The sequence below is a fragment of the Taudactylus pleione genome, unplaced genomic scaffold, assembly GCF_031769625.1.
Source record: "Taudactylus pleione unplaced genomic scaffold, aTauple2 ptg000253l, whole genome shotgun sequence".
Classification (NCBI taxonomy): Eukaryota; Metazoa; Chordata; class Amphibia; order Anura; family Myobatrachidae; genus Taudactylus; species Taudactylus pleione.
Genome location: NW_028284655.1, coordinates 1,912,605 through 1,938,480, shown reverse-complemented (window position 1 = coordinate 1,938,480; position 25,876 = coordinate 1,912,605). Strand labels below are relative to the sequence as shown.

The window sequence follows — 25,876 nt, the reverse complement described above, 5'->3', positions numbered from 1 at the left end:
GTTTTATCAGTGATATTTGAGCTGGTGAATATTGGCACAGGTGGTAGTAGTGTTACTTGAACTGGTAGCCAATGACAAAAGGTGGCAGGGCTGATGATCTTACCCTGTTGTAATTCTTTCCTGCGCTCTCTCTCTCGATTGGTCTAAGCGCTTGTAACTGTGCATCTAGAATATCCACCAGCTGCTCCAGAAGACGCACCGTGGAAGTGACATCCCCAGCATAGATCTGCTCACGGGTGTGACGGGCTAGCTCCCCTGCAATGTTAGCGGCATTTTCTCCACTTTTAATCTGAGGGGAATAATAAAGATGAGAAGCAGCCCAGGAGACGGAAGCACAAAGGAGAAACATAGTGGGGGTTACAGAAAGTAAGTTCACAAGAGATAGTCAGGATCACAAACATAGGAGCAGGAAACAGACACATTGTGTAGGAATATATCTATAAATAACAATGACTCTCTGTACGAGCAATATCATTCTTAGCCATATACGACTCTCACCTTCTGTGCTACCTGGTTGACCCAAGGAGAAGTGCAATTACTTAGATCTGGGCCACGAGGGTTCCACACAGCCAACGAAGGTAAACAGAGGAACGAGGCAATGCCTGGAGAAAAGACACAAAGATGAGAACTTAAAACTGTGAATTAACATATTGGGCTAAATGTAATAGGGTCCGAGTTTAGCAAATGTGCAAGTTTGGCGCTAAACTCGCACATATTCCTGAAATTGCAAATTTAATAGGGTGCAGGAACATGCAAATGTGCATCTTGCAATGGTAAAACTCGCATCCAGATGTTTTGCCATTGTACACATACAACTCGCAAATGTAATAGGGTGCAAGTTGCAAACTCGTGACTAAAAGATTACCAAAACTTGCCAAAAAAACAGACCTGTTTCTGGCTAGCGAGTATAGCTTGAGCAGGTGCCAGTTATGCAGAGGCATGCACAGATCACTGAGATCCATGGATGCTTATGACGTGGGGTCCCCCCCTAAAAGCACAACCAATACCGGGATTTTCTGAGCCAGCCCTGGTTGTGAAAATACAGGGAGGAAAAGATGTAGGGGTCCCCCGCATTTTCATCAACCAGCACCAGGCTCAGTGAACCAGTCCTGGTTGTGGAAATACGGAGAAAAAAAATTGTATTATCCACTACCAGCACCGAACTCTTTCTAGTGGGGTTGCAATGCCACAGCCGTGGGACCAGCTTCACGGGGTCCCATGTGAAAACCTTATCACCTCACGCTAGTCAACTCAGGCTGGGGATCCCTGGGGAGGTGAGGACCCTCCCAATAAAGGGGTTCCCCCTCTCCAGAGCACCCCAGGCCTGGGCTGATAGCACGGGGCTATCGCCAGCACCCCTAAGCGGTGGGTGCCGGGTTGATTTTGTGAGGAAAAAAATGATATTTTACAGGAGAACTAGAGGTCCCAGCAAGCATCCCGCGCATACTGGTACATGGAGAACCACAAGTACCAGCATGTGGGGCATTAAGGGCCCGCTGGTATCTCTAGTTCAACTCCAAAATAAATATTTAAAATACCACAAGACACAAACACCGAAGGTTTTATTATTTTATTACACATGCACTCACTTATTCACTCACTCACACTCACACTACAATGCACTTTAGTAACAAGTTCACTCACTAGTCGGTCAAACTTCTGGAAATAATCATGTTACATCCATCCAAGAAACATGCAGAATACGATCATATCTCACAGTGAACACTGCAAAAACTCATATCAATGCACTCATTATTGCAATAGTCTCCTTACTGGAGGTGGCCTGTATCTTATACAATCCAATACCAGGGGTGTAGGAATGACAATTTTCATGGGGGAAAGGCAAAAGGCCAAGGACTACTATAGGCTATAGGGCCTGGAGACCCTTTTTCTCGCATTTGGTATCTCATTTTACAACAGTTGGTAACACTGACTAGATATACAAAGACTCCCGACCCTATGTTAATTTTCGTCAGTATTTCTGGGGTTGGTCAATCCCAGTTTCATCCTATTTATTTATTGTACTATAAAATGTTAATTATACATTATTAAATAAATATTATTATTAATATTAACTACCAATTAGTACAACAGCTGCTATAAATATAGATACATTTGAATTGTTCATCTTAAAAATGTACATTTTTCATAGTCATTAACCTAGTTTTTATTCAGATTTTGTTGACAGCCTAATCTCATTTGATTGGGAGTATTTTTAAATCTATAGTAATTGCCTCACTGTGCTATAAATGTAAATAGTGATAGCAAAATGAGTGAGGCTACTGAGAAAGAAAAAGAAAAGCATGTGCAAGAAGACAGTGTACACAGAACAAACATGAAAATAACGCTATTATCACTTCATCCTCATTTTTTCTTTAGGGCTCCCAGGGGGGGCTTAGGGTTAGGCACCCCCCCGGGAGGTTAGGGTTAGGCTAGAGGGAGGGAGGGTTAGGCACCCCCAGGGGGGACTTAGGGTTAGGCACCCCCTCGGGAGGTTAGGGTTAGGCTAGAGGGAGGGAGGGTTAGGCACCTCCAGGGGGGACTTAGGGTTAGGCACCCCCCCGGGAGGTTAGAGTTAGGCTAGAGGGAGGGAGGGTTAGGCACCCCCCCTGGGGGACTTAGGTTTAGGTGGAAGGGAAGGGGGGGGTTCGGGTTAGGCACAGGGGGGAAGGTTAGGGTTAGGCACCCTAAAGGAGGGTTAGAGTTAGGGGGCTAGACTTAGATTAGTATATACTTACCTTCGACGATCGGGACTTCCTCCTCTGCCAGCCTCCTGCTGTCGGGATTCCAAACGCTTGGCACAGGTCCGGCGGTAAATCATAAAGATTCCCTGTGGAATACCCTCCAATGCACAATAATACCCCTTTTACACCAAACAAATAACCCGGGTTATTGCCAGGTCGATCCGGGTTGAGGCTCTGTGTGAACGGCTCCCAAAAAAATAACCCGGGTCGATTTACCGGGCAATCTTACTCGGGTTGAGAGCAGGGTTGAAAATGGGTTGTTCCCGGGTCATGAGGCAGTGTAAACGTGTGCTACCCTGCTTATTTGACCCGGCTAGCTCCAAAAGATGCTGATTGGAGCTTCTGGGGCACCGGCAGATGATGTAATTTGTCAGTGCCCTGCAGAGAGAGAAGCACATGAAGCCATCGCTTGCCTGCCTAACCTCCTGCACCACAGCAGCCTGACCAGCAGCCACAAAAGCAGGCAGGCACACAGCCTGCCACAGCCAGAACAGCAGCCTGACCAGCAGCCACAAACGCAGTCTGATACACAGCCTGCCACAGCCAGAACAGCAACCAGTAGCAATGCTGTAAGCAGTCCCAACCCCTCTCCTTTGTTGCCTTTTGTGACCATCTTTGTCAGACCTTAAAACAGACCATTTTTAATTACTTCTATAGAGAAAAGCAGGGATTTCCCAGGTTCAGTGTAAACGGGGCAAAACCGGGAATAACCCGGGTCGAGTTGCAGTGTAAACGGGGTCTGAAGCAGAGTTAAACCCGGGATTGACCAGTGTTCAAATTCCAGGGTTGGACCTGGGATTTTGGTGTAAAAGTGGTATAACAGTTTCCTCTAGTCTCCAAACCTAAGTGTTCCCTAAAAGCTCTCCTCAAAAGGCATCTTATTCCAGAAGAACCCACATAACCTCCATAAGCTGTTCTACCCAATTACATCCCCTCAATACATATTTAGCAAGGAGCGTCATCTTCGTGTAATATAAGTCACACAAGTACACCTACAGTATTCCACATTCAGCAAAGAGCGTCCACTTGGTGTAATAGCAGTCACACAAGTACACCTATTCCACATTCAGCAAGGAACGTCCTCTTGGTGATATATCGGTCACACAAGTACACTTATTCTATATTTAGCAAGGAGCATCCTTTTGGTGTAATATAAGTCACACAAGTACACCTATTCCACATTCAGCAAGGAACGTCCTCTTGGTGTAATATCGGTCACACAAGTACAATTATTCCACATTCAGCAAAGAACGTCCTCTTGGTGTAATATCAGTCACACAAGTACACATATTCCACATTCAGCGAGAAACATCCTCTTGGTGTAATATCGGTCAAACAAGTACATCTATTCCACATTCAGCAAGGAACGTCCTCTTGGTGTAATATCGGTCACGCAAGTACACCTGTTCCACATTTAGCAAGGAACGTCCTCTTGTTGGAAAATCAGTCACACAAGTACACCTATTCCACATTCAGCGAGGAACATCCTCTTGGTATAATATCGGTCACACAAGTACACTTATTCTATATTTAGCAAGGAGCGTCCTCTTGGTGTAATATAAGTCACACAAGTACACCTATTCCACATTCAGCGAGGAACGTCTTCTTGGTGTAATATCGGTCACACAAGTACACCTATTCCACATTTAGCAAGGAACGTCCTCTTGGTGTAATATCAGTCACACAAGTACACCTATTCCACATTCAGCGAGGAATATCCTCTTGGTGTAATATCGTTCACACAAGTACACTTATTCTATATTTAGCAAGGAGCGTCCTCTTGGTGTAATATAAGTCACACAAATACACCTATTCACATTCAGCAAGGAACGTCCTCTTGGTGTAATTTCAGTCACACAGGTACACCTATTCCACATTCAGCAAGGAACGTCCTCTTGGTATAATATCGGTCACACAAGTACACCTATTCCACATTCAGAAAGGAACGTCCTCTTGGTGGAAAATCAGTCATACAAGTACACATATTCCACATTTAGCAAGGAGCGTCCTCTTGGTGTAATATCGGTCACACAAGTACACTTATTCTATATTTAGCAAGGAGCGTCCTCTTGGTGTAATATAAGTCACACAAATACACCTATTCCACATTCAGCAAGGAACGTCCTCTTGGTATAGTCACACAAGTACACTTATTCTATATTTAGCAAGGAGCGTCCTCTTGGTGTAATATAAGTCACACAAATACACCTATTCACATTCAGCAAGAAACGTCCTCTTGGTGTAATTTCAGTCACACAGGTACACCTATTCCACATTCAGCAAGGAACGTCCTCTTGGTATAATATCGGTCACACAAGTACACTTATTCCACATTCAGAAAGGAACGTCCTCTTGGTGCAATATCAGTTACAGAAGTACACTTATTCCACATTCAGCAAGGAACGTCCCCTTGGTGTAATATAAGTCACACAAATACACCTATTCCACATTCAGCAAGGAACGTCCTCTTGGTGTAATATCGGTCACACAAGTACACCTATTCCACATTCAGCAAGAAACGTCCTCTTGGTGTAATATTGGTCACACAAGTACACCTATTCCACATTCAGCAAGAAACGTCCTCTTGGTGGAAAATCAGTCATACAAGTACACATATTCCACATTTAGCAAGGAGCGTCCTCTTGGTGTAATATCGGTCACACAAGTACACCTATTCCACATTCAGCAAGAAACGTCCTCTTGGTGGAAAATCAGTCATACAAGTACACCTATTCCACATTTAGCAAGGAGCGTCCTCTTGGTGTAATATCGGTCACACAAGTACACTTATTCTATAATTAGCAAGGAACGTCCTCTTGGTGGAAAATCAGTCCTACAAGTACACATATTCCACATTTAGCAAGGAGCGGCCTCTTGGTGTAATATCAGTCACACAAGTACACCTATTCCACATTCAGCGAGGAACATCCTCTTGGTGTAATATCGGTCACACAAGTACACTTATTCTATATTTAGCAAGGAGCGTCCTCTTGGTGTAATATAAGTCACACAAGTACACCTGTTCCACATTCAGCGAGGAGCGTCCTCTTGGTGTAATATCGGTCACACAAGTACACATATTCTATAATTAGCAAGGAGCATCCTTTTGGTGTAATATAAGTCACACAAATACACCTATTCCACATTCAGCAAGGAGCGTCCTCTTGGTGTAATATCGGTCACACAAGTACAACTATTCCACATTCAGCAAGGAACGTCCTCTTGAATGTATGATCTATCTTCACTCAATAAAATAGGTGGATAACAAGACGTCAGTTTTACCCTGAAATACCTTTAATATATTTATATAATATAACTTACCACGTGTGCCCTTTGGACATGGTCTCTCTACGCGCATGCCTTGCTGAGTGGCCGGCCACTGGACTCTTCTCTCTTCACGTGCTGGACAGAAAATCTCTGGGTGTGAATGCTGGTTGGAGGGGGGAGGACGGCGTGTGCCAGGGGTAGGAGGATCATGCCCCACTTGGTTTATAGCCCCTACAGGATGCGTTGTGAGGGGAGGGCGGCGAACTGTAGTGGTGGCTGACGGCAGAGTGGTGACCGTCACTGGTGGGGGAGGTAGGGTGACTGTGACCACTGGTGGCGTGGGAGTAACTGGACCTAAGGAGTGAAAAATAAAGACAGAGATGCTTTAATATGAGATATATAAATATGTAAAATAATATACACCCCATATAATACCTATAATATATAATTCCACTCTGGTGCCCTATATACAACTTTATTGCTGTTCCCTGAGTTTACAGCTGTGTGGGACCTTAAAGCAAACTGAGACCAGACAGAAAAAGGCAAATGTATCTGTCCTGTACTATAGAAACATTATATGCTCCAAGCTTTGGAAATCAGAGGCTATAAGGGACTACAGGCAGAGGGTGTAAGCCTTGCAGGTACATTAGAGCTGGCCTATCTGTCTCCTACATAAGGAGGGGCAGAAGTAGTAGCCAGGATCATGCAGCACAGTGCGTCTCAGCAATCTCACTAGTTCTCAGTGAACGGTCAAGCTGCACTGACATGAATATTAGTTCCGCTCACAACATGTTCTCCTCTACTGTGGCTGATCATGGATCGGAGGCATCTGCGGCCGTTTCTCCGTACGGCTGCGACAGTGTACTCACTGACTGTACTAATGCGAGAACCCGCCCGTGCATGTGTAAATGCCGGCCCACCCAGTGTTTTTCCATCTCCATATTACGTGCAAAAAATCTGACTGAAACAGGCGCTACTGAGGATGGCTTACACGCCGGCGGTACTCCCTCTACAAGGAACAGTTGAGTGTATCCGCATGGTTTACTGGAAATACACACTTGCGATCCTAGTCTGTATGGGTATGCCTGATTCGGTACATGTGCGTTTGCTGATTTCTTTATACGGTGCATGAACAGTACGCTGAAAACCGCAACATGTGTCTGTAAAGACATTTGCATCAGAATCAGGCCCACTGCGTGCAGATGTGACCTTTATGACTGATCTGTCGTCTGCACTGACAACTATTCCAGCAACTTTATAACATGGGCATTTATTGTACAGTGTGATGTTCAGGCCCCTGTATAGCTTCTCTGGTTATATATACTGATGTCACAGTACTGCTTCTCTCGTGCTGGATCACATAGTGCCAATTATCTCATGCTGGATCACACAGTGCAACTTCCCTCATGCTTGATCACACAGGGCCACATCTCTCGTACTAGATCAGACAGTACCGTTTCTCTCATGCTAGATAACACATTGCCTTTTCTCTCATAGTGGATCACCCAGTGCCAATTCTCTGATGCTGGATCACACAGTGCCACTTCTCTCACGCTGGATCACAGAGTGCCAATTAACTCATGCTGGATCACACAGTGCCACTTCTCTCATGCTGGATCACCCAGTGCCACTTCTCTCATGCTGGATCACACAGTGCCACTTTCTTTATGCTGCATCACACAGTGCCACTTCTCTCATGCTGGATCACACAGTGCCACTTTCTTTATGCTGCATCTCACAGTGCCACTTCTCTCATGCTGGATCACACAGTGCCACTTTCTTTATGCTGCATCTCACAGTGCCACTCCTCTCATGTTGGATCACACAGTGTCACTTTCTTTATGCTGCATCTCACAGTGCCACTTCTCTCATGTTGGATCACACAGTGCCACTTCTCTCATGCTGGATCACACAGTGCCACTTCTCTCATGTTGGATCACACAGTGCCACTTCTCTCATGCTGGATCACACAGTACCGCTTCTCTCATGTTGGATCACACAGTGCCACTTCTCTCATGCTGGATCACAAAGTGCGGATTCTCTCATGCTTGATCACACAGTCCCACTTCTCTCATGCTACATAACACACTGCCTTTTTTCTCATACTGGATCACACAGTGCTACTTCTCTCATGTTGGATCACATGGAGCCACTTCTCTCATGCTGGATGCTAGATAACAAACTGCCTTGTCTCTCATGCTGGATCAGACAGTACCACCTCTCATGCTGGATCAGACAGTACCACCTCTCATGCTGGATCAGACAGTACCACCTCTCATACTGGATCAGACAGTACCACCTCTCATGCTGGATCAGACAGTACCACTTATCTCATGCTGGATCACACAGTGCCACTTCTCTCACGCTGGATCACAGAGTGCCAATTAACTCATGCTGGATCACACAGTGCCACTTCTCTCATGCTGGATCACCCAGTGCCACTTCTCTCATGCTGGATCACACAGTGCCACTTTCTTTATGCTGCATCACACAGTGCCACTTCTCTCATGCTGGATCACACAGTGCCACTTTCTTTATGCTGCATCTCACAGTGCCACTTCTCTCATGCTGGATCACACAGTGCCACTTTCTTTATGCTGCATCTCACAGTGCCACTCCTCTCATGTTGGATCACACAGTGTCACTTTCTTTATGCTGCATCTCACAGTGCCACTTCTCTCATGTTGGATCACACAGTGCCACTTCTCTCATGCTGGATCACACAGTGCCACTTCTCTCATGTTGGATCACACAGTGCCACTTCTCTCATGCTGGATCACACAGTACCGCTTCTCTCATGTTGGATCACACAGTGCCACTTCTCTCATGCTGGATCACAAAGTGCGGATTCTCTCATGCTTGATCACACAGTCCCACTTCTCTCATGCTACATAACACACTGCCTTTTTTCTCATACTGGATCACACAGTGCTACTTCTCTCATGTTGGATCACATGGAGCCACTTCTCTCATGCTGGATGCTAGATAACAAACTGCCTTGTCTCTCATGCTGGATCAGACAGTACCACCTCTCATGCTGGATCAGACAGTACCACCTCTCATGCTGGATCAGACAGTACCACCTCTCATACTGGATCAGACAGTACCACCTCTCATGCTGGATCAGACAGTACCACTTATCTCATGCTGGATCAAAAAGCACCATTTTCCTCATGCTAGATCAGTGCCTCTTCTCTCATACTACATGTTGGATCACACATTGCTACTTATATCGTACAGGATCACACAGTGCCACTTTTCTTATGATGGATCACACAGCACCAGTTCTCTCATATGACATGTTGGATCACACATTACCACATCTCTCATACTACATGTTGGATCACACATTTTCACTTCTGTATTACTGGGTCACGCAGTGCCACTTATAACTTGTTCATACTGAATCACAGAGATGGATCATACAGTGCCACTTCTCTCATAATGGATCACACAGTGCCACTTCCTCACAGTACCACTTCTATTGAAGCTGATCAGTCAGCATAAAAAGCTAATAAAACTCATATAAAGCCATTTCTCTGCAGACACATGCTGCCCTAGGCACTTCTGGGAAATACCTCCTGGAGCCTTAGCATAGTGCCATGCCTCAGCTGGAATTAAAAGTGATATATAAGAGAATCAAATATCTCCTGGCAACAACACCCACATAGCCAGTGGCTGTTCTAATACGAAGGAACCCATATTATTTACTATTGAAAAAAAAAAGAAAAGGATTAACAATTTTATTGGATTTTTAGAAAAGGACTAGAAACAAATATACTAAATTCATGAATAATTTGGGGAGGGCGAGCAATGGACAGAGAGACATCTGAAAATGTAAAGCCTCTAGGTCAAGCATCAGTACTAGGCACAAATTCTTATTAACTTTCATTTAATGATTATAGTAATATTAACAGTGTGAAAAGCAGCATAAAATGTGCTATGATATAAATAATTCTAACTCACTGGCAATGGTCAATGATTACCATTGAATGTTATCCCTGCAAAAAAATTTTTTAAAACTTTCTTCAGGGATATATGTATGGATTAATTGGTTCTATCTATCTATCTATCTATCTATCTATCTATCTATCTATCTATCTAATATCTATCTATCTATCTAATATCTATCTATCTATCTATCTATCTATCTATCTATCTATCTATCTAATATCTATCTATCTATCTCATATCTATCTATCTATCTATCTCATATCTATTTATCTATCTCATATCTATCTATTTATCTATCTCATATCTATCTATCTAATATCTATCTATCTATCTCAAATCTATCTATCTATCTATCTATCTATCTATCTATCTATCTATCTATCTATCTAGAGCAATTCTCATGTTTTCGACAGTCAGTGTAGGGACCGGTCAAAAAGGGGAGACTTTGACACAGATGGCCAGCTTGACAAATTATTGCAATATTCTGAATTTAAATGAATTACAGTTTGGAGTGTAATTAGGTGAGTACAGAGCATGTATGATTTGTATTTGTAAATGGTGCAGTCACACACGTCTTACAAATGAGAAAGAATGTTTGCTGCAATACATCCTGCTCTATGTGTATAATTACATGAGAACTTCCTCTTTAACTTGCATCAGTAATATTATGTGACGAAAAGTATTATATACCCGACTTCTTTCAAACTTCTTTTTACTGTTAATTTTGGGAGACATGTAAATTGCAGCACCATAAGGTCCTTGGAGATTAACCCCACATTCCTATCAGCTGGGAAGGGAAGGTCTGTTAATAAAAAAAAAAATAGTGATGTCCTTTTCTGGTATCTCTGTTTTAAAATAAGCATATAGTTAAATTGCTTCTAACCACTCTGTGTGCTGGTCATCTAAGGCCGGGCACACACTAAACGATATCTTCACGATTTGTCATACCGAAACGTCAAATCGAGCAGATCGTTTACTGTGTACCCACAATTGCGCGCTCATGCGGGTCGCATACGAGATCTTCTGGTTGGCTATGCTGCACGGCCAATCAGAAGATATCGTATGTGGGACTGTGCAGTTTAAGGAAGGATGTAGCAAGGTATCATTCTGTCATTCATTAAATCGCATAGTGTTTACGGCCAATCTTGGATGGTTCGGGGCGAAAAGAATTTGTCCCGACCATCGGCAAGATTGCCCGTGCTCAACCTATGTCAACTAGTATCAATTCATATTGTAGAGTTATTAGTCTCTCAGATCCTCTTTATAAGCTGATCACTATGATCCGGGAGGCAGATAACATTGCTATATTTTGTAGCCTGCTGCAACAAAAGATAATCCTTGGGGGTTTTTTTTACATAGAAAGAAATAAAAAAGAATACATTTTTTTTTTAAAGATCATGTTATCATCAGCATATAGGTAATATGCATTAAGAAAGTGTGGGCCGCTATATTTGGAACAATGTAGGCCCTCTACGGCTGACCACCTATGCTGTAAGGCAATTTTGTAGCAAATATCTGTCAACTGGCCTAATATTGTATCATGTGATTCTCCGAAATGTCTATGATGCCAAATAATGATGCTATCATCAACTGCTTGGCCTGTGTATGCACTCACAGGAAGCAAACAGTGATCCGGCCTCCTTCACAAATGAATGGCTGGACCTCGTCCAGTTTGATCAAGCACACATTTGGGCCACTTTAACAACTGCAGGAATTAAGGGGTTAATGTATGTGCAATTTTCATACTATACTAAGTTTTGCAGCAAACCATGCTCTAGAAATATATAAAAATATATATGTCAGAGTCGTTTCTAGAGAGGATATATACTGTAGTGTGAAATCATGTACCCTGCTATAAATTCTGAGGATAACATAAGCCACAGAAGACCTCCAGTACTATATAGGTTACGGCAATCTGAGCTGACCTGTGATATCTGTAATAATTTATGGTAGGCGGTGTGTTCTTTCTTATAACATATACATGTTACTACTATGCACTGGAAGTAAGACACTGTTTATATACAGATAATTATTCTGGGGTCATGGGTATAATGCAAACTAATAACTTGCACATCATTTCAGGTTATTAGATACAATTGCTTGTAGATTACAACTAATGCTGTTCATAATTTGCAGCTACAGTAATAAGAGCAGAAAGATTCTGGGCTGTGTAACCTTACAGGACACTTCCTCTCACAGGGCAATATGAACACTCTCCAGTCTATTCAATATTTAACAGATCATTGTTCTTCTAAAAATGACAACATATTCTTAATGGATATAGGTCTATATGTGCCCACTGTAATATTACCCCATTACCATCCCAGTGGCAATAGATCCACAGTGGAATTACCCCCGCTCCCTTAGTTTCCCACGGAAGAATAACCCCCATTAGCAATGAACTCCCCTTGTCTACAGATCCCACAACCCCACCCCAGTGGCAACAAATCCCTTTGTGGCTCTAACTATCCCACCCCCTGTGTTGTGGCTATAGATCCCCCCCTAGTGGCACTTACCTCTTCCCACCACCTCATGCAGAGCACAGCGGAGCGGGTCTCATGGTGGACTGATCCATGCCCCCAGCTGATCTCCACACTGGGAGTGCATAGATCGGCCCAATAGTGCACAGGGCACAGGGGAAAAGGGGAAGTTCTTCTCTTGTGGTACTGTCATACATGCTCCAGAATGTAATTCACATCATCAGTGATATCGCCAGTCAGAGGTTGCTATATCACTGCCGGGGGAAAGGGGGTGGGGCGGGCTGTTGCAAGGGATGCCCCTGTCAAGGAAAGCCCAGCTGGCGGGCACAAACTATACAACCATGCCAGATAAAGATATGGTGATAGTGCTGATTTCTATTGGCATGGCTCTATCAATAAAATATCACCAAGGCAGCTTAGTGATACTCAGTTGCCTTGTTGATTCCAACTCAGAATGGTAAAAAATATATATGTTTTAAAATAGATGAAAAATGTAAAAAACAAAACCAAAAACAATTTTGATAGAACTCCCAATTGAATACAATTCTTTATTTAAACAATAAAGCCTTTGCCATTCACTGTCTTTTGCTCTCGCCATCCTGGGATGTTGATAACTAAAGAACAGGGTTGCAGCTATCACCCTTGTTGTGACCATTCTATAATGTAAAGGAGTTTAAATTTCCAACAGAATATTTCATCCGCCATACGGAGACAAGATAGGTTAGACAGGGACCTTGTCATAGAAAACATGAAAAAGCTGTGAATATCCCTGCAAAACAGGCAAGGTTGACAGCTGTAAGATAATATTTGTTTAACATGGGAGCACTTGATTGTCAGTTGGGTCTATACTAGAACAATAGGTCGCAGTTATGTGTTTATGGCAATAGAACGCAAGTACAGTATAGGCTTATGGTGCATTCCGTAACTTACAGTCCCAAGTATAAAACGCAACGGAATATGCGCAACGGAATATTTGCTCTGGCACTTCCTGAGCATAACATGAATCTTTAACTAACACCCTGCTTCACATATGATTCACATAGAGGGAGAATCACGGCTAAGGAACAAGTCTGTTAGCTATAAAAAGCCAATTGTAACACTCCAAAATATAGAATTAAAAATACATAAATTACCATGAAATATGAACTATTTGGCAAAGGCAATGATGATTTTGCAGCAAGGAGATGGTGTTATTGTCATCCATAAAGAATGATGTTTTCTTCTACTAAGATAATCTATTTGTAACATGACAGCTTGCATAAAACACTCATTCTAGTAATGATTACATGAAGATCTACAGATGAAGCAACCTGAACTATAAACACAATAAACTGTATCCCTACAGGGTGGTCTTACAGGACGGTGGGCCCAAAAGTGCTGTGATAAGGCTGATTTTATATTGGAGGCAATCCTTTGCTCTTGGGTAAAGTTAGGAAAAGTCCCAATGCTGGTGGAAACTCCGGGTATCACCAGTCATAGAGCTTTTTGCCTTAATAAAATTGGCTCCTGTATGTATTACATTTCATTTTTTATGACATTTTATAATGAATTAGTTTATCCCCCATTGATGAGAGCTAACACTGCATAAAGCAGAAATCTTTGGCAATGCAATAAAATAAATGATTATGTTTGGAAAGAAAGAAGGGTTAGGTGCACCCGGGATTCATGTCTTTCTACTTAGGCCAATCTGTAGCTGTGCAATGAAGTGGGGATACCGGTTCTCAGGATAGGTGCGGTTAGCAGTAAATATAACAGGAGATAACAACTTTCCATCCAGATCCACCATATTTCCTATTGTCACTCCAAAGCACACTCTAGTTACAGGGGGACTCCATCTTCAGGGATTTATATTGTCTATGCTGATCTGTTCTTTATCCTTTCCCTGAGATAAAAAAAAGAGATTTGCGGCAAAGATACATTCGTATCCAAGACGCTTATCTGTTTTTCTCTACCAGGTTGACCATATGATCCTCTAAAGTTGGAATCCCCCTTGAAAGCTACTTCCAGTGTATTACACTGAGGATAGGAATCTAGCCGACATTCACAAGCAGGTACTTTGCCTACTCTCGCACAGAATGGTAAAAATGTTCTTCTGTTCTAAATGTCATTTGGGGACATGCCTACCGTGTGCCACAGCTCTACCATCCAAGGCCTCGCAGGCTGCATCTATACTGCCCTTTGTGTAAGTAAAGCAACAATCTGCTTTCATGATGGGATTAGCTTTCTTCTATTCTTACAGAATACCCATGTATAAAGGTGTAATGCATACAGCATGAAACGTTCACCAGAGAGATCCTAATATGGATCATTAATGTAATTGAATATGGCACTTCACCCCCCTGTATGTCTCTTTTCTCTATTATAAGCATCACAGGGGGCTCATTTGAAGCTGGATGGCACATACTGTAGCTAAAAAGCCTGCTTTGTTTTTGACAGCCTTTGTATACAGTACCCAATTAGGTTCACACCTCCAAAAGCAAAGACATTACCCGTCTATTCTGACACTTTGGCAAATTCATTGCCCATTGTTTGACGTGCTGTTAAAATCCATTTGTGTGCTTGCTTATTACCTAAAATGCCTGCATTGAGCACACAGCATCCCAATGACAAAACCTGATCATACAGCGGCATAGGTGACTACAATTTTGCAGTATAGTACATACATTTTCCAATGCCTCCTATCTCCCCCTTACAGCGCATTTTAATATCTTGTGCATGCAGGTAAAGTAATATAGTTTTAGCCTCGGAGGGGCACAGAAGTGCTACTGGATCATTATACATAAAGATGCTACAAGCTGACCATCCATATCTAAATATTGTTTCTTTGCAAAAGACACAGGCTTGGCAAACAGGTACATATGCAGCTGGGCAGCGCTACCGCAGACGTGTATCATCCCAATGGGGTATAAAGTACCTTTGTGCTGAAACAGTCTATAACTGACCCATTTCTGCTTTCTAGCTTCTTCTACTAAGAATGCCCAGGACCTTATTAATGTGTTTGTACTCTGTCAGGCTTCCTAATGTCTGGTTTTATGGACTATGCTGAAACGTCATGCCTTAGTCTAGGTGGGGTGAGAGGCTATACAGAATTACCGTGTTCCTTCTCCTTGTCCATCTATATTCCTTGTTTTCACTATAAAATCTTCCCCACATTAGCAGCTGATAACTGGCACTATACATTGCTGTCAGGCTTGTTATAAATTAGTAGCTTCCACTGGCGTCACTAAGGGGGGCACCATCTGAGGGGGTGACACTAAAATAGCAGAGCTGCTCTGCTATTTTGTTGTTAACCCCTCGGATGGTGTCACCGAACAGCCACACTGCAGAGAGAGGCAGGGGAGTGGCTGAGGTTTGTGCATAGAATAGGGGCATGACATGCGGTCAGGCCCCCAAGATTGGCACACATGAGGGGGCGTGGCTATGTGACACAAGGCCACGCCCCTTGCAAGCACCAGATGCCCGGCAATGACATTTCCTATAGAGTATACTGTAGAGGTAAAGTTGTTGCTTGTAGGACACATCTTCATATCAGCATTTAGAGCTATAATTGGAAGTGGTGGAATATGATATACTCAGAAGAACAGGCCTATGATTAGTAAATTAACAGCAATACAATTTTGAAGTGATTTGGGATCTTCCATATATAGCTACTGTTATAGTCTTTGCTATGAAAATCCCTTCACCATTGTCTATCAATCAGCAGCAGCATGGTACACAAAACCCCTGGTGTTAGAGAGCTAGACATTCTGGTTTATCTCTCATGGTCAGGACTCCGAAACAGAGACTTGCCAGCATTCACAGTCTTGGACCCTCTAGTGCTGCTACTTGGATGGGAGGTGTTATAGCAATAACAAAAATATAATTGACTGGGAAAATTTTGTTGGTATGCGATCGACATTAAGAAGGTCGACATGGTCATTAGGTTGATCACCCACATGTAGACATGTATTTAGGTTGACAGGGTTAAATGGTCGACACATTCAAAAGCTCTCATAAATTCACAAATCCCCCACTACAGTGTCATGCAATGCAGTCTGGAAATCCAAGTGTAACTTCTAACTACACCTAATCATTCTGTGAGCTGAATTATTACATTAGCTCAGCAATGCCGATAGTTTCACATGTATTCACAGCTGTTATTCTCAAGAATAGTGATTTAGGGTCTGATTCTAAGATGGGAGTAAAGCAAAAAAACACAAGTAACTGTGTCTGGAACAAACCATGTTTTTGTATGCAGAGTAAATACTAGCTGCTTTTGCATGTAGCTCCTCCTAAACATTAATTTCTCTATAGATTTAAAAACCTGCCCAACCTGCAGTGTAGCATGGTTTTACCAAGGTGCAAAGTTACTTGCTCTGTTTTGCTTTGCTCCCAATTTAGCATCAGCCCCCTCAGTCCACAAAGTGGCTGCCAGTTTTATGTGCTTTATTCCCTAATCATTTTATCCTAATCTGGTCCTTTCCTTATTGTAATAATTTGTTCTTATGTTTGAACAAGATGCTTTGGATCTACCAAAGTGTTGAGACTAAATTAATTTTCTCTCTAATTCAAAGAAATCCTACTCTTCTACTCAATCAATTTTTGAGCCAGACACATTTAATTTTTTCACCACTGTCTCCAGAACTAACCTTCTGCTGGATCAGGAGGGCCAAATCTCAATGCATAGCGCACCAGAAAATAGTTGTTCCAGACATACAGTTGTCCATCCCTAGGGTTGTAGTCCACAGATGAAACATATTGGTAAGGGTTGGGAAAATCCAGTCCGCTGGCTCCATTTGTTCCCAATGGCTCCTCCCTGTTGCGGTGGGTGTTGAAGGCATACTCCAGCCTGTTGCCTGCTGACTCATTATCATCATCTGCATACACTGATTTCAACACATAAAGGACCCCACATGCCATAAAGGCATTTGATGCCGAGCGCTTATCGTAAGTGGTTTCCCATGTGCCTTCAAAGCGAAGAGTATATGGATTGAGCTGGGTCACCACCAGCCGCCCACTATTTCCTTCTGTCGCATAGATAACCCACAACCCATTCTCATCCACAGCCAAGTCTATATCAGTCTTGCCACCCCATCTGTATGGTGAGGTATCATGGTAGTTTGCTGTAGATATGATGGCCTCTCCACTCTTGATCCGTGTCCTAAGGTCATATTTAACAATGTTACGTGTACGTTCTTTATTATAAAAAGCAGCTCCATCATATACCACAAAACCCGTTCCATCCACACGACTTGGTAGACGGTACGTTGTGGTATGGCGACCAGCAGCATAGTCTTCCCACGACGCATACTCTGTTAATGTGTCTGTGCGGTAGGGAATCCATGGCATAACATAGAGCCGCTCACCAGCCTGTAGGGGATCTCGACACCATGCTCCGGACTGGTGCTCCGACTCATGGGTGGATGTGGGTTCAAGAATTTCCTGCAGCATTCCCGGGCAGACGAAAACTGTTGGGAAGGGAAAATGTGGGAAAGGACAGAGGGAGGAAGAAAGGCAATATGAAAGGAAATGATAACAAGTAAAATAAAGAGCAGAGGGGTAAGTACGGGAAATTATGGGAAAAAAGGCAGTTAAGTCCAAATGAAAACATTTGAAGGAAATTAATAATAATGAACAGGAGAAAGAGATGGTCAGGTACAAAGAATGGGTTGAAGTGATACAATTAGAAAAATGGACAAAAGATTAAGTGTAATGATAAAATATAATGGGATGAGGCGAGAAAGGATGAAGTAGTGTAGACAGGAGGAATAGAGAAAGGGGCAGGAGGGAGGAGAGACAGAAAATTGTGGTGAGCTGAGCATTCTTTCTACACCCCCTTGCATTAACCCTGTGATTATAGGAGGATGAGTCTGGGGGGAGCGAGAAGGGTATGACAAGGGAAGAAGATTAAGAGAGAGAACCAGAGGGAAAAAAACATCTCCTAATCTCAAAAAACCCACCTACACTCACTGGCTGCCTGTCTGGTGTTCAAATACTCCACGTGGCTCCCCCTCCATCTCCCACTTACATGGTTTCTCATAGTGGAACGTCCCCTATTCTCTACATCTTTCATAGACAAAATAACTAAGATTATTCAATTGAAACAATTGTTCTCTTTAACTTTTGCAATTTTAAAATCTTTATCTCTTTGTTGCTCACTCGACCCAATTGTTCTCTCCTGCACTACGTCTTGTATTGCCGAGTTGAACTATCTCTTGGAGCATTTTCTTCCACCACTGAACTGCGGATGCAGACATTATTTCTGTCCCCTTAGCAATTGTCTCTTTTCCCCAACTCATGAGCATCTCTCTCTTCCCCTCCTCTTCCTCATTGCTGATATCTTCCCCTTCCCAATAATAAGAGAAAATTACACGTTTTATTGCCATAACAACGCTGCTACGGGAGGGAGGAAAAACAAACAAACTCTGAGGTCAGCTTTCAGCCAAACATGGATCATAGGTGGTTGACCTCCACCCACCGAGGATCTCTGTTGCTGCTCAGGTTGGGATCCTGAAAGCTAATTGGGTTAGAGGGGAGCTGAGTAAACAGCCATGAGGTGTGAGATGCAAGAAAGAGACATGCTGAGTTGCATTGTGGGTAAAGGAGATTGGTATCCTCTGTCCTGCTGGACGGAAATATTGATTAAGTAAAAGAAACCCTGGTAGAAGACATGTATCCCTTCTGTATGAACATCCTGTTGTGAGAATGAACCCTTTTTGTAAGGGAACCCATTAAAAGAACACCCCTTATTAAGATTTATTCATAGTCTAGGATTGTCTATTAAAAGACGTCTATTTCAATTTAACAACCGAATCAATGGGACCTCTGACGTGCAAATGTCACCTACAGACAAAGCAGAGGCGGCAATTTTCCTGCCTCCATGATGCTTCTGGTTCCTAGCAAATTAACTGAGTACTAATAAACATTGGGGATAGCTCACAAAATGGTTGCCACCACTGTAGGCAGGTGACGGGAGCACTGTCATTGGACAACCCCATCATGATACTTCATTGGGAGGGGTCGGCAGATTAATAAGCAGTAATAGAACAGTCCAGTGTATAATGCACCCCACAGGTTACTAGGAATAATTTGGGAATCTGGTTATTCTATCAACAGAATCTCTGGACTTATTTAATTTACCTAACATTGGGCTATAATAACCATGTATGGTTACACTGGCTCTAGTTACTAACATGGCCCTCTCTTCTCTGTTTTGTCATGTAGCAGTCTGTACTTGTCTCCTTTGTCCATCCCTTCTCACTTAGCCCACAGCCTAGATAACTGACTCTTTTCTATCATCCTTTTAGAAGATATGCTGGACCCTATGCTGGATCCTAAACATTATCTCTTAACCCCACAAACCCATTGGATCACTGACAGTCTGTTTTTGATGGTTTCCATTTTAATTTTGCACACCTTTTTTGTTTCCTATATATACTCAGTTGCCTTAGGACTCATGGCCGAACCCCCAATTAACAGAGTAGCCAAAACATTGCTAATGCACAATGATTTTACTATGCCAGCTAATCTATCTGTTGTTGACTACTGTAAATCAATCTGATAGAAGACCTGGAGCCAGCTATTTTGCAACTAAAAGTCTCTTAATATGTCTTCTTTTCAGACGGCAGTCAACAGCAGCCACAACCAACATTCACATCAATAGTCCAGTGTAAAAATGTCTCCAGGCTATCTCACACAAGCTAACAGAGCATCCGTGACATGTCTAAGATTGGGGCTCGCATAAACACCATTAAAGCAGACATTATTCATTTTTTTCCCAAACATTTCTATGCAGCCCAACAGAATCACTTCTCTGGACATATCAGATTGCTCTTCCTGGTGCAGTACTTTCAGGCTGTTAGTAAAACTTGGCACTCTGCGACAAAGCTAAAAGCTACTTTCCTCTTTTGCCACTGGCTCTAAAATGCACTCGTCATTATCTTCTATCCAGGTAACTGCTACAGAATGTCCTTTTTTCCTATCCATATTTTTGAATTGCATGTGAAAGGATGGCCTCTGCACTCATGATCACCACAGGAACTTGGAAAAAATGTAAATACCTCACTTGGAAGAAAAAACTTTTTGGACTCAACACTTCTTTCATTTTACCTATTTATATTTGAGTATTTCCACAACTCTCTGTAATTGCTTCATGCAACTTATCTATACTTTGTTATGACTGTACAACTACAGTTCTGCAATTATACCTCTGTGTGTCATTATAACTGTTCTGTAATTATACATCAATATAATTTTCTTTAACTATGTTTCACTATTACTGTGTGTAATCGAAAGCCTCAACAGCTCACTGTAAATATGTCTCAATATAACTAACTCTAACTACCCCTCATTACAAGCCTCTGCAACTATACAGTCTGTAACTACACCTCATTGCAAGCCTCTGCAACTATACACTCTGTAACTACACCTCATTGCAAGTCTCTGCAACTATACACTCTGGCCCTGATTCAGAGCCAGACGCTCTGACAGAGCACTCGCTCTAAATCAGGGACGTCCTTCTTCATTTTTAGAGCGGCCCCCTGGCCGCTCGTATAGCTGTGGGTGACCACCCACAGCTATAGCGAGCGGCCAGGATGATGGTCAAGACCATCGCGACCATCGGGCTTGCGACAAGACCCTTGTGGTAGGGTCTCGTTGCCGCAAGCCCTGGAGTACTTTCGGCTCTATCAGAGACGAGAGCACTCCCACTGACATCACTTGTGATGTCAGTGGGGCCGGCCCTAGATGGTAGGCATTCCCATGGGAACGCCCCGTCTTGGCAGCCACGCCCCATCACACCCACCAAAGGGGACGGGCTGTCACTCACCATCGACAGCACGCCCCCTTTGTAGCGAGACCCAGAGCAACGGTTTGCCGGTCGCTATCCGGGTCTCGCGCATGCGCACGGTGGAGCCGCCTCCGTCGTGCACATGCGCACTGGGCCAACATTGCACTGGGCCTTGCGAGCGCTCACGAGCGGGTCTGAATTAGGTCCTCTGTAACTACACCTCATTACAAGCCTCTGCAACTATACACTCTGTAACTACACCTCATTGCAAGCCTCTGCAATTATACACTCTGTAACTACACCTCATTGCAAGCCTCTGCAACTATACACTCTGTAACTACACCTCATTGCAAGCCGCTGCAACTATACACTCTGTAACTACACCTCATTACAGCCGCTGCAACTATACACTCTGTAACTACACCTCATTACAAGCCTCTGCAACTATACACTCTGTAACTACACCTCATTACAAGCCTCTGCAACTATACACTCTGTAACTACACCTCATTACAAGCCTCTGCAACTATACACTCTGTAACTACACCTCATTACAAGCCGCTGCAACTATACACTCTGTAAATACACCTCATTACAAGCCTCTGCAACTATACACTCTGTAACTACACCTCATTACAGCCTCTGCAACTATACACTCTGTAACTACACCTCATTACAGCCGCTGCAACTATACACTCTGTAAATACACCTCATTACAAGCCTCTGCAACTATACACTCTGTAACTACACCTCATTACAAGCCTCTGCAACTATACACTCTGTAACTACACCTCATTACAGCCTCTGCAACTATACACTCTGTAACTACACCTCATTACAGCCTCTGCAACTATACACTCTGTAACTACACCTCATTACAAGCCTCTGCAACTATACACTCTGTAACTACACCTCATTACAGCCTCTGCAACTATACACTCTGTAACTACACCTCATTACAGCCTCTGCAACTATACACTCTGTAACTACCCCTCATTACAAGCCTCTGCAACTATACACTCTGTAACTACACCTCATTACTAGCCTCTGCAACTATACACTCTGTAACTACACCTCATTACAGCCTCTGCAACTATACACTCTGTAACTACACCTCATTACAGCCTCTGCAACTATACACTCTGTAACTACACCTCATTACAGCCTCTGCAACTATACACTCTGTAACTACACCTCATTACAAGCCTCTGCAACTATACACTCTGTAACTACACCTCATTACAAGACTCTGCAACTATACACTCTGTAACTACACCTCATTGCAAGCCGCTGCAACTATACACTCTGTAACTACACCTCGCTATAACTCTCTGTAATATTGCTAACATACTGTATATCTCCCGGTAACTACACTTCACTACAACCCTGTGCCTCAGTATAACACAGTAACTATGCCTTATTATTATTATTATTATTATGGGTTGGGTATGAAATCAGTCGCCGGGTGAAAATCAGACGCCGGAAACCCTGACAGGGCAGGTAAGTATACTAACCCTACCCTTCTCCCCCTCCTCTAACCCTAACCATCCCTATCGGGTGCCTGAACCCTAAACTCCCCCTGGTTGTGCCTAACCCTAACCCCCCCTTACCCTGGCCTAACCCTCCCCGGGAGGGTACCTAACCCTAACCCTCCCTGGGGGTGCCTGAACCTCCCGCGGTTAACGTTAACCCTGTCCCCGCTTACCTTCGTTCGGGAAGCCGTCTGTTTGGATTTCGGCGTTATTTAGATGCCAATCTTTAGTACTAAGGGCCTGATTCAGAGCCGGACGCTATTTGCGCTCGCTCGTTCAGAAAAAGGGGCCGGCTATTTAAATTGAGCGCTCGCTCTTTGCGGTCTGTTGACGCCTCTATGTCTGAGCGGGCGAACGAAACATGCGCTCGCTATTTTGTAAAGACGCCCCCTGGCCGCTCGCATCCTACGTCATCTCCGCTATTTATTTGATTAATCGAGTACATCGAAAGGCGTCTGAACTGCTCGCAGTGCTTGTGGTAGGATTTTCCTACCGCAATCATGCGAACAGTTCAGGCTAATAGACAACCAAGTGACGTGATCGATGACGATGACAGGATTTTGATGCCGGGATTCCGTCAGACGGCTCCTGTGCGTCGGTATTCTAACTACATCTCATTATTATCTTTAATTATGTCTCAGTATAGCTCTCTATAACTATACTCATTACTACTCTCATAGCTATACCTCACTACAACTCTCTAACTATACCTCAATACAGCTCTCTACTATAACCCCACAGCACTCTCTAAAACTACACCCACTAATATTCTCTGTAATGAAGCCATACTACAAACAATTGCACCTAGGCCTCAATACAATCCTCTGCAACTTATTGTCAATATAACAGTCTGTAGCTACACATCAATATAATCCACTGTAACTATACCTTGGTATGACCTTCTGTTATTATGTCCCTAAATAAAACACTGCAACTATGCTTCATTATTACTCTCTGTAATTATGCCTCAATATAACTCTCTGTAACTAAACTAAATTTTCTCCCTCTGCAACTATGGCCCGTATTCAATTCGAGGCGAAAAGTCAGAATAGTTTCACCTGCCGACTTTCCGCCTCATTCGTCTGTTTCAGAGGCAAATACTTTCCGTGCGCATCCCCGCTTTTCGCCCTATTCAATTCCTAAACAGGCGAAAAAGGAAAGCGGCGAATGCGGAACAGGCGGAAAGTACTGTCAGAATTGGGGAAATCAATCTGTACCCCAAAAAAAGATGCACTAACATAGGGAACAAATGTAGATGTGTACTAATAGCCCTAATAAGTGTTTTGGCTACTTAAGTAATTTAAATTGCTTCTTATTAGCGTCTTTGTAAAAGTGGTGAAGAATGGCATAAAGCAGTATTTTTAGGTGAAAATAAGTAGTCCAGTCAAATTTGGGGTAATTGAAAATGGGTGCTAGCATATTTTCATGTCTCTAAAGTGAACTTTTAAAAAACTTCAAAAACGCACCTGTTGCCGGCACCTGCAATCCCAAAAACACCTGACCCATCCTTGCAGACCCCCAAGAAGTCTATTTCACAAATTTTTATGCTTGTCACCCCAATTTTTACTTTTTCACCCAGAAAACGAAAGTACTTTCTTGGGGTGTTCTGAGGTAAATTTTTTGATGATTTGTCCTTTGGGGGGCTATCCTGAGGGTTCTGAATCGTTTCCCCACGATTGCACCCCAAAATAAGGATTTTGCACTTTTTTTCACCTGCTATTCATAGGAGATACTTTTCCGCATATCACATTGGCAGTGGCAGGTGGGGAGTTTGACTGGGGCGGTACACCTGACAAACCATAACGCAGGAGTCCTAAGGCGAGCTCAGGGAGGACAAAAACCTCCCGTGGAGCAGAAGGGCAAGAGTTTCCGCTTAGGCGAAATCGTCCTGGAATTGAATATGGAGGCAGAAAGTCCGAATCCGCGGAAACTTATCTCCAAACGGCACTTTTCGCCGGCCCTATGACTCAATGTAAACGTGTAATTATACCTTACTATGATTCACAGTAACTTTATACCTCCCATAAATCTCTGTAACTATGAGTCGCGATACTTCTCTGCAATTATACCTCTCTGTCACTATGAGTTTGTATAACTCTATAATTATACCTCATTATATCTCTGTAACAATGTGTCACTATAAGTGCAGTAATTATATCTCACTCTAACTATAAGTCTTTGTCACAACGCCTTACTATAACTAAGCCCCACTATAGCCTTGTAACTATACTTCAATATATCCCTCTGTAACTATATCTCACAATTATTATATGTAAGAGTCAGTATAACTCACTACAACTCTGTAATTCTCTAATTATACCGGACTAACTTTCTGCGATCAAGCTTTACTATAGCTCTCTGTAAATATACCTCATTCCAACACTTTGTAACTAAGCCTCCACACAACCCTTTGTAATTAAAACGCACTACAACCGTCTGTAACTAAGCCGCACTACAACCCTCTGTAACTAAGCCACACTACAACCCTTTGTAATTAAGCCGCACTACAACCGTCTGTAACTAAGCCGCACTACAACCGTCTGTAACTAAGCCACACTACAACCCTCTGTAACTAAGCTGCACTACAACCGTCTGTAACTAAGCCACACTACAACCCTCTGTAACTAAGCCACACTACAACCCTCTGTAACTAAGCTGCACTACAACCCTCTATAACTAAGCCACACTACAACCACTGTGCATTCGGAAAGTATTCACAGCGCTTCACTTTTTCCACATTTTGTTATGTTACAGCCTTAAAATGGAATAAATACATTTTTGTCCTCAAAATTCTACACACAATACCCCATAATGACAACATATAAAAAAAAACCCTAAGAAATCACATGTACATAGGTATTCACAGCCTTTGCTCAACACTTTGTTGATGCACCTTTGGCAACAATTACAGTTTCGCCTATTCCTCTTTGCAGCAGCTCTCAAGCTCCATCAGGTTGGATGGAAAGTGTCGGTGCACAGCCATTTTCAGATCTCTCCAGAGATGTTCAATCGGATTCAAGTCTGGGCTCTGGCTGGGCTACTCAAGGACATTCACAGAGTTGTCCTGAAGCCACTCCTTTGATACCTTGGCTGTGTGCTTAGTATCGTTGTCCTGCTGAAAGATGAACCGTC

General features: G+C 43.0%; 1 protein-coding gene across 6 annotated transcripts in view; it reads right to left on the bottom strand.

Annotated features, from left to right (window-relative positions):
• Positions 1-25,876, bottom strand: part of ADGRL1 (adhesion G protein-coupled receptor L1) — a 427,170-nt gene that overhangs the window by 67,268 nt on the left and 334,026 nt on the right. For all 6 annotated transcript variants that reach the window (XM_088480320.1, XM_088480321.1, XM_088480324.1 and 3 more), the window contains 4 exons: positions 17,074-17,892; positions 6,066-6,365; positions 499-602; positions 104-289 (listed from right to left, as the gene is read on the bottom strand). In XM_088480320.1, the coding sequence (XP_088336446.1) occupies positions 104-289; positions 499-602; positions 6,066-6,365; positions 17,074-17,892 (1,409 nt within the window). The remainder of the gene's footprint in view (positions 1-103; positions 290-498; positions 603-6,065; positions 6,366-17,073; positions 17,893-25,876) is intronic.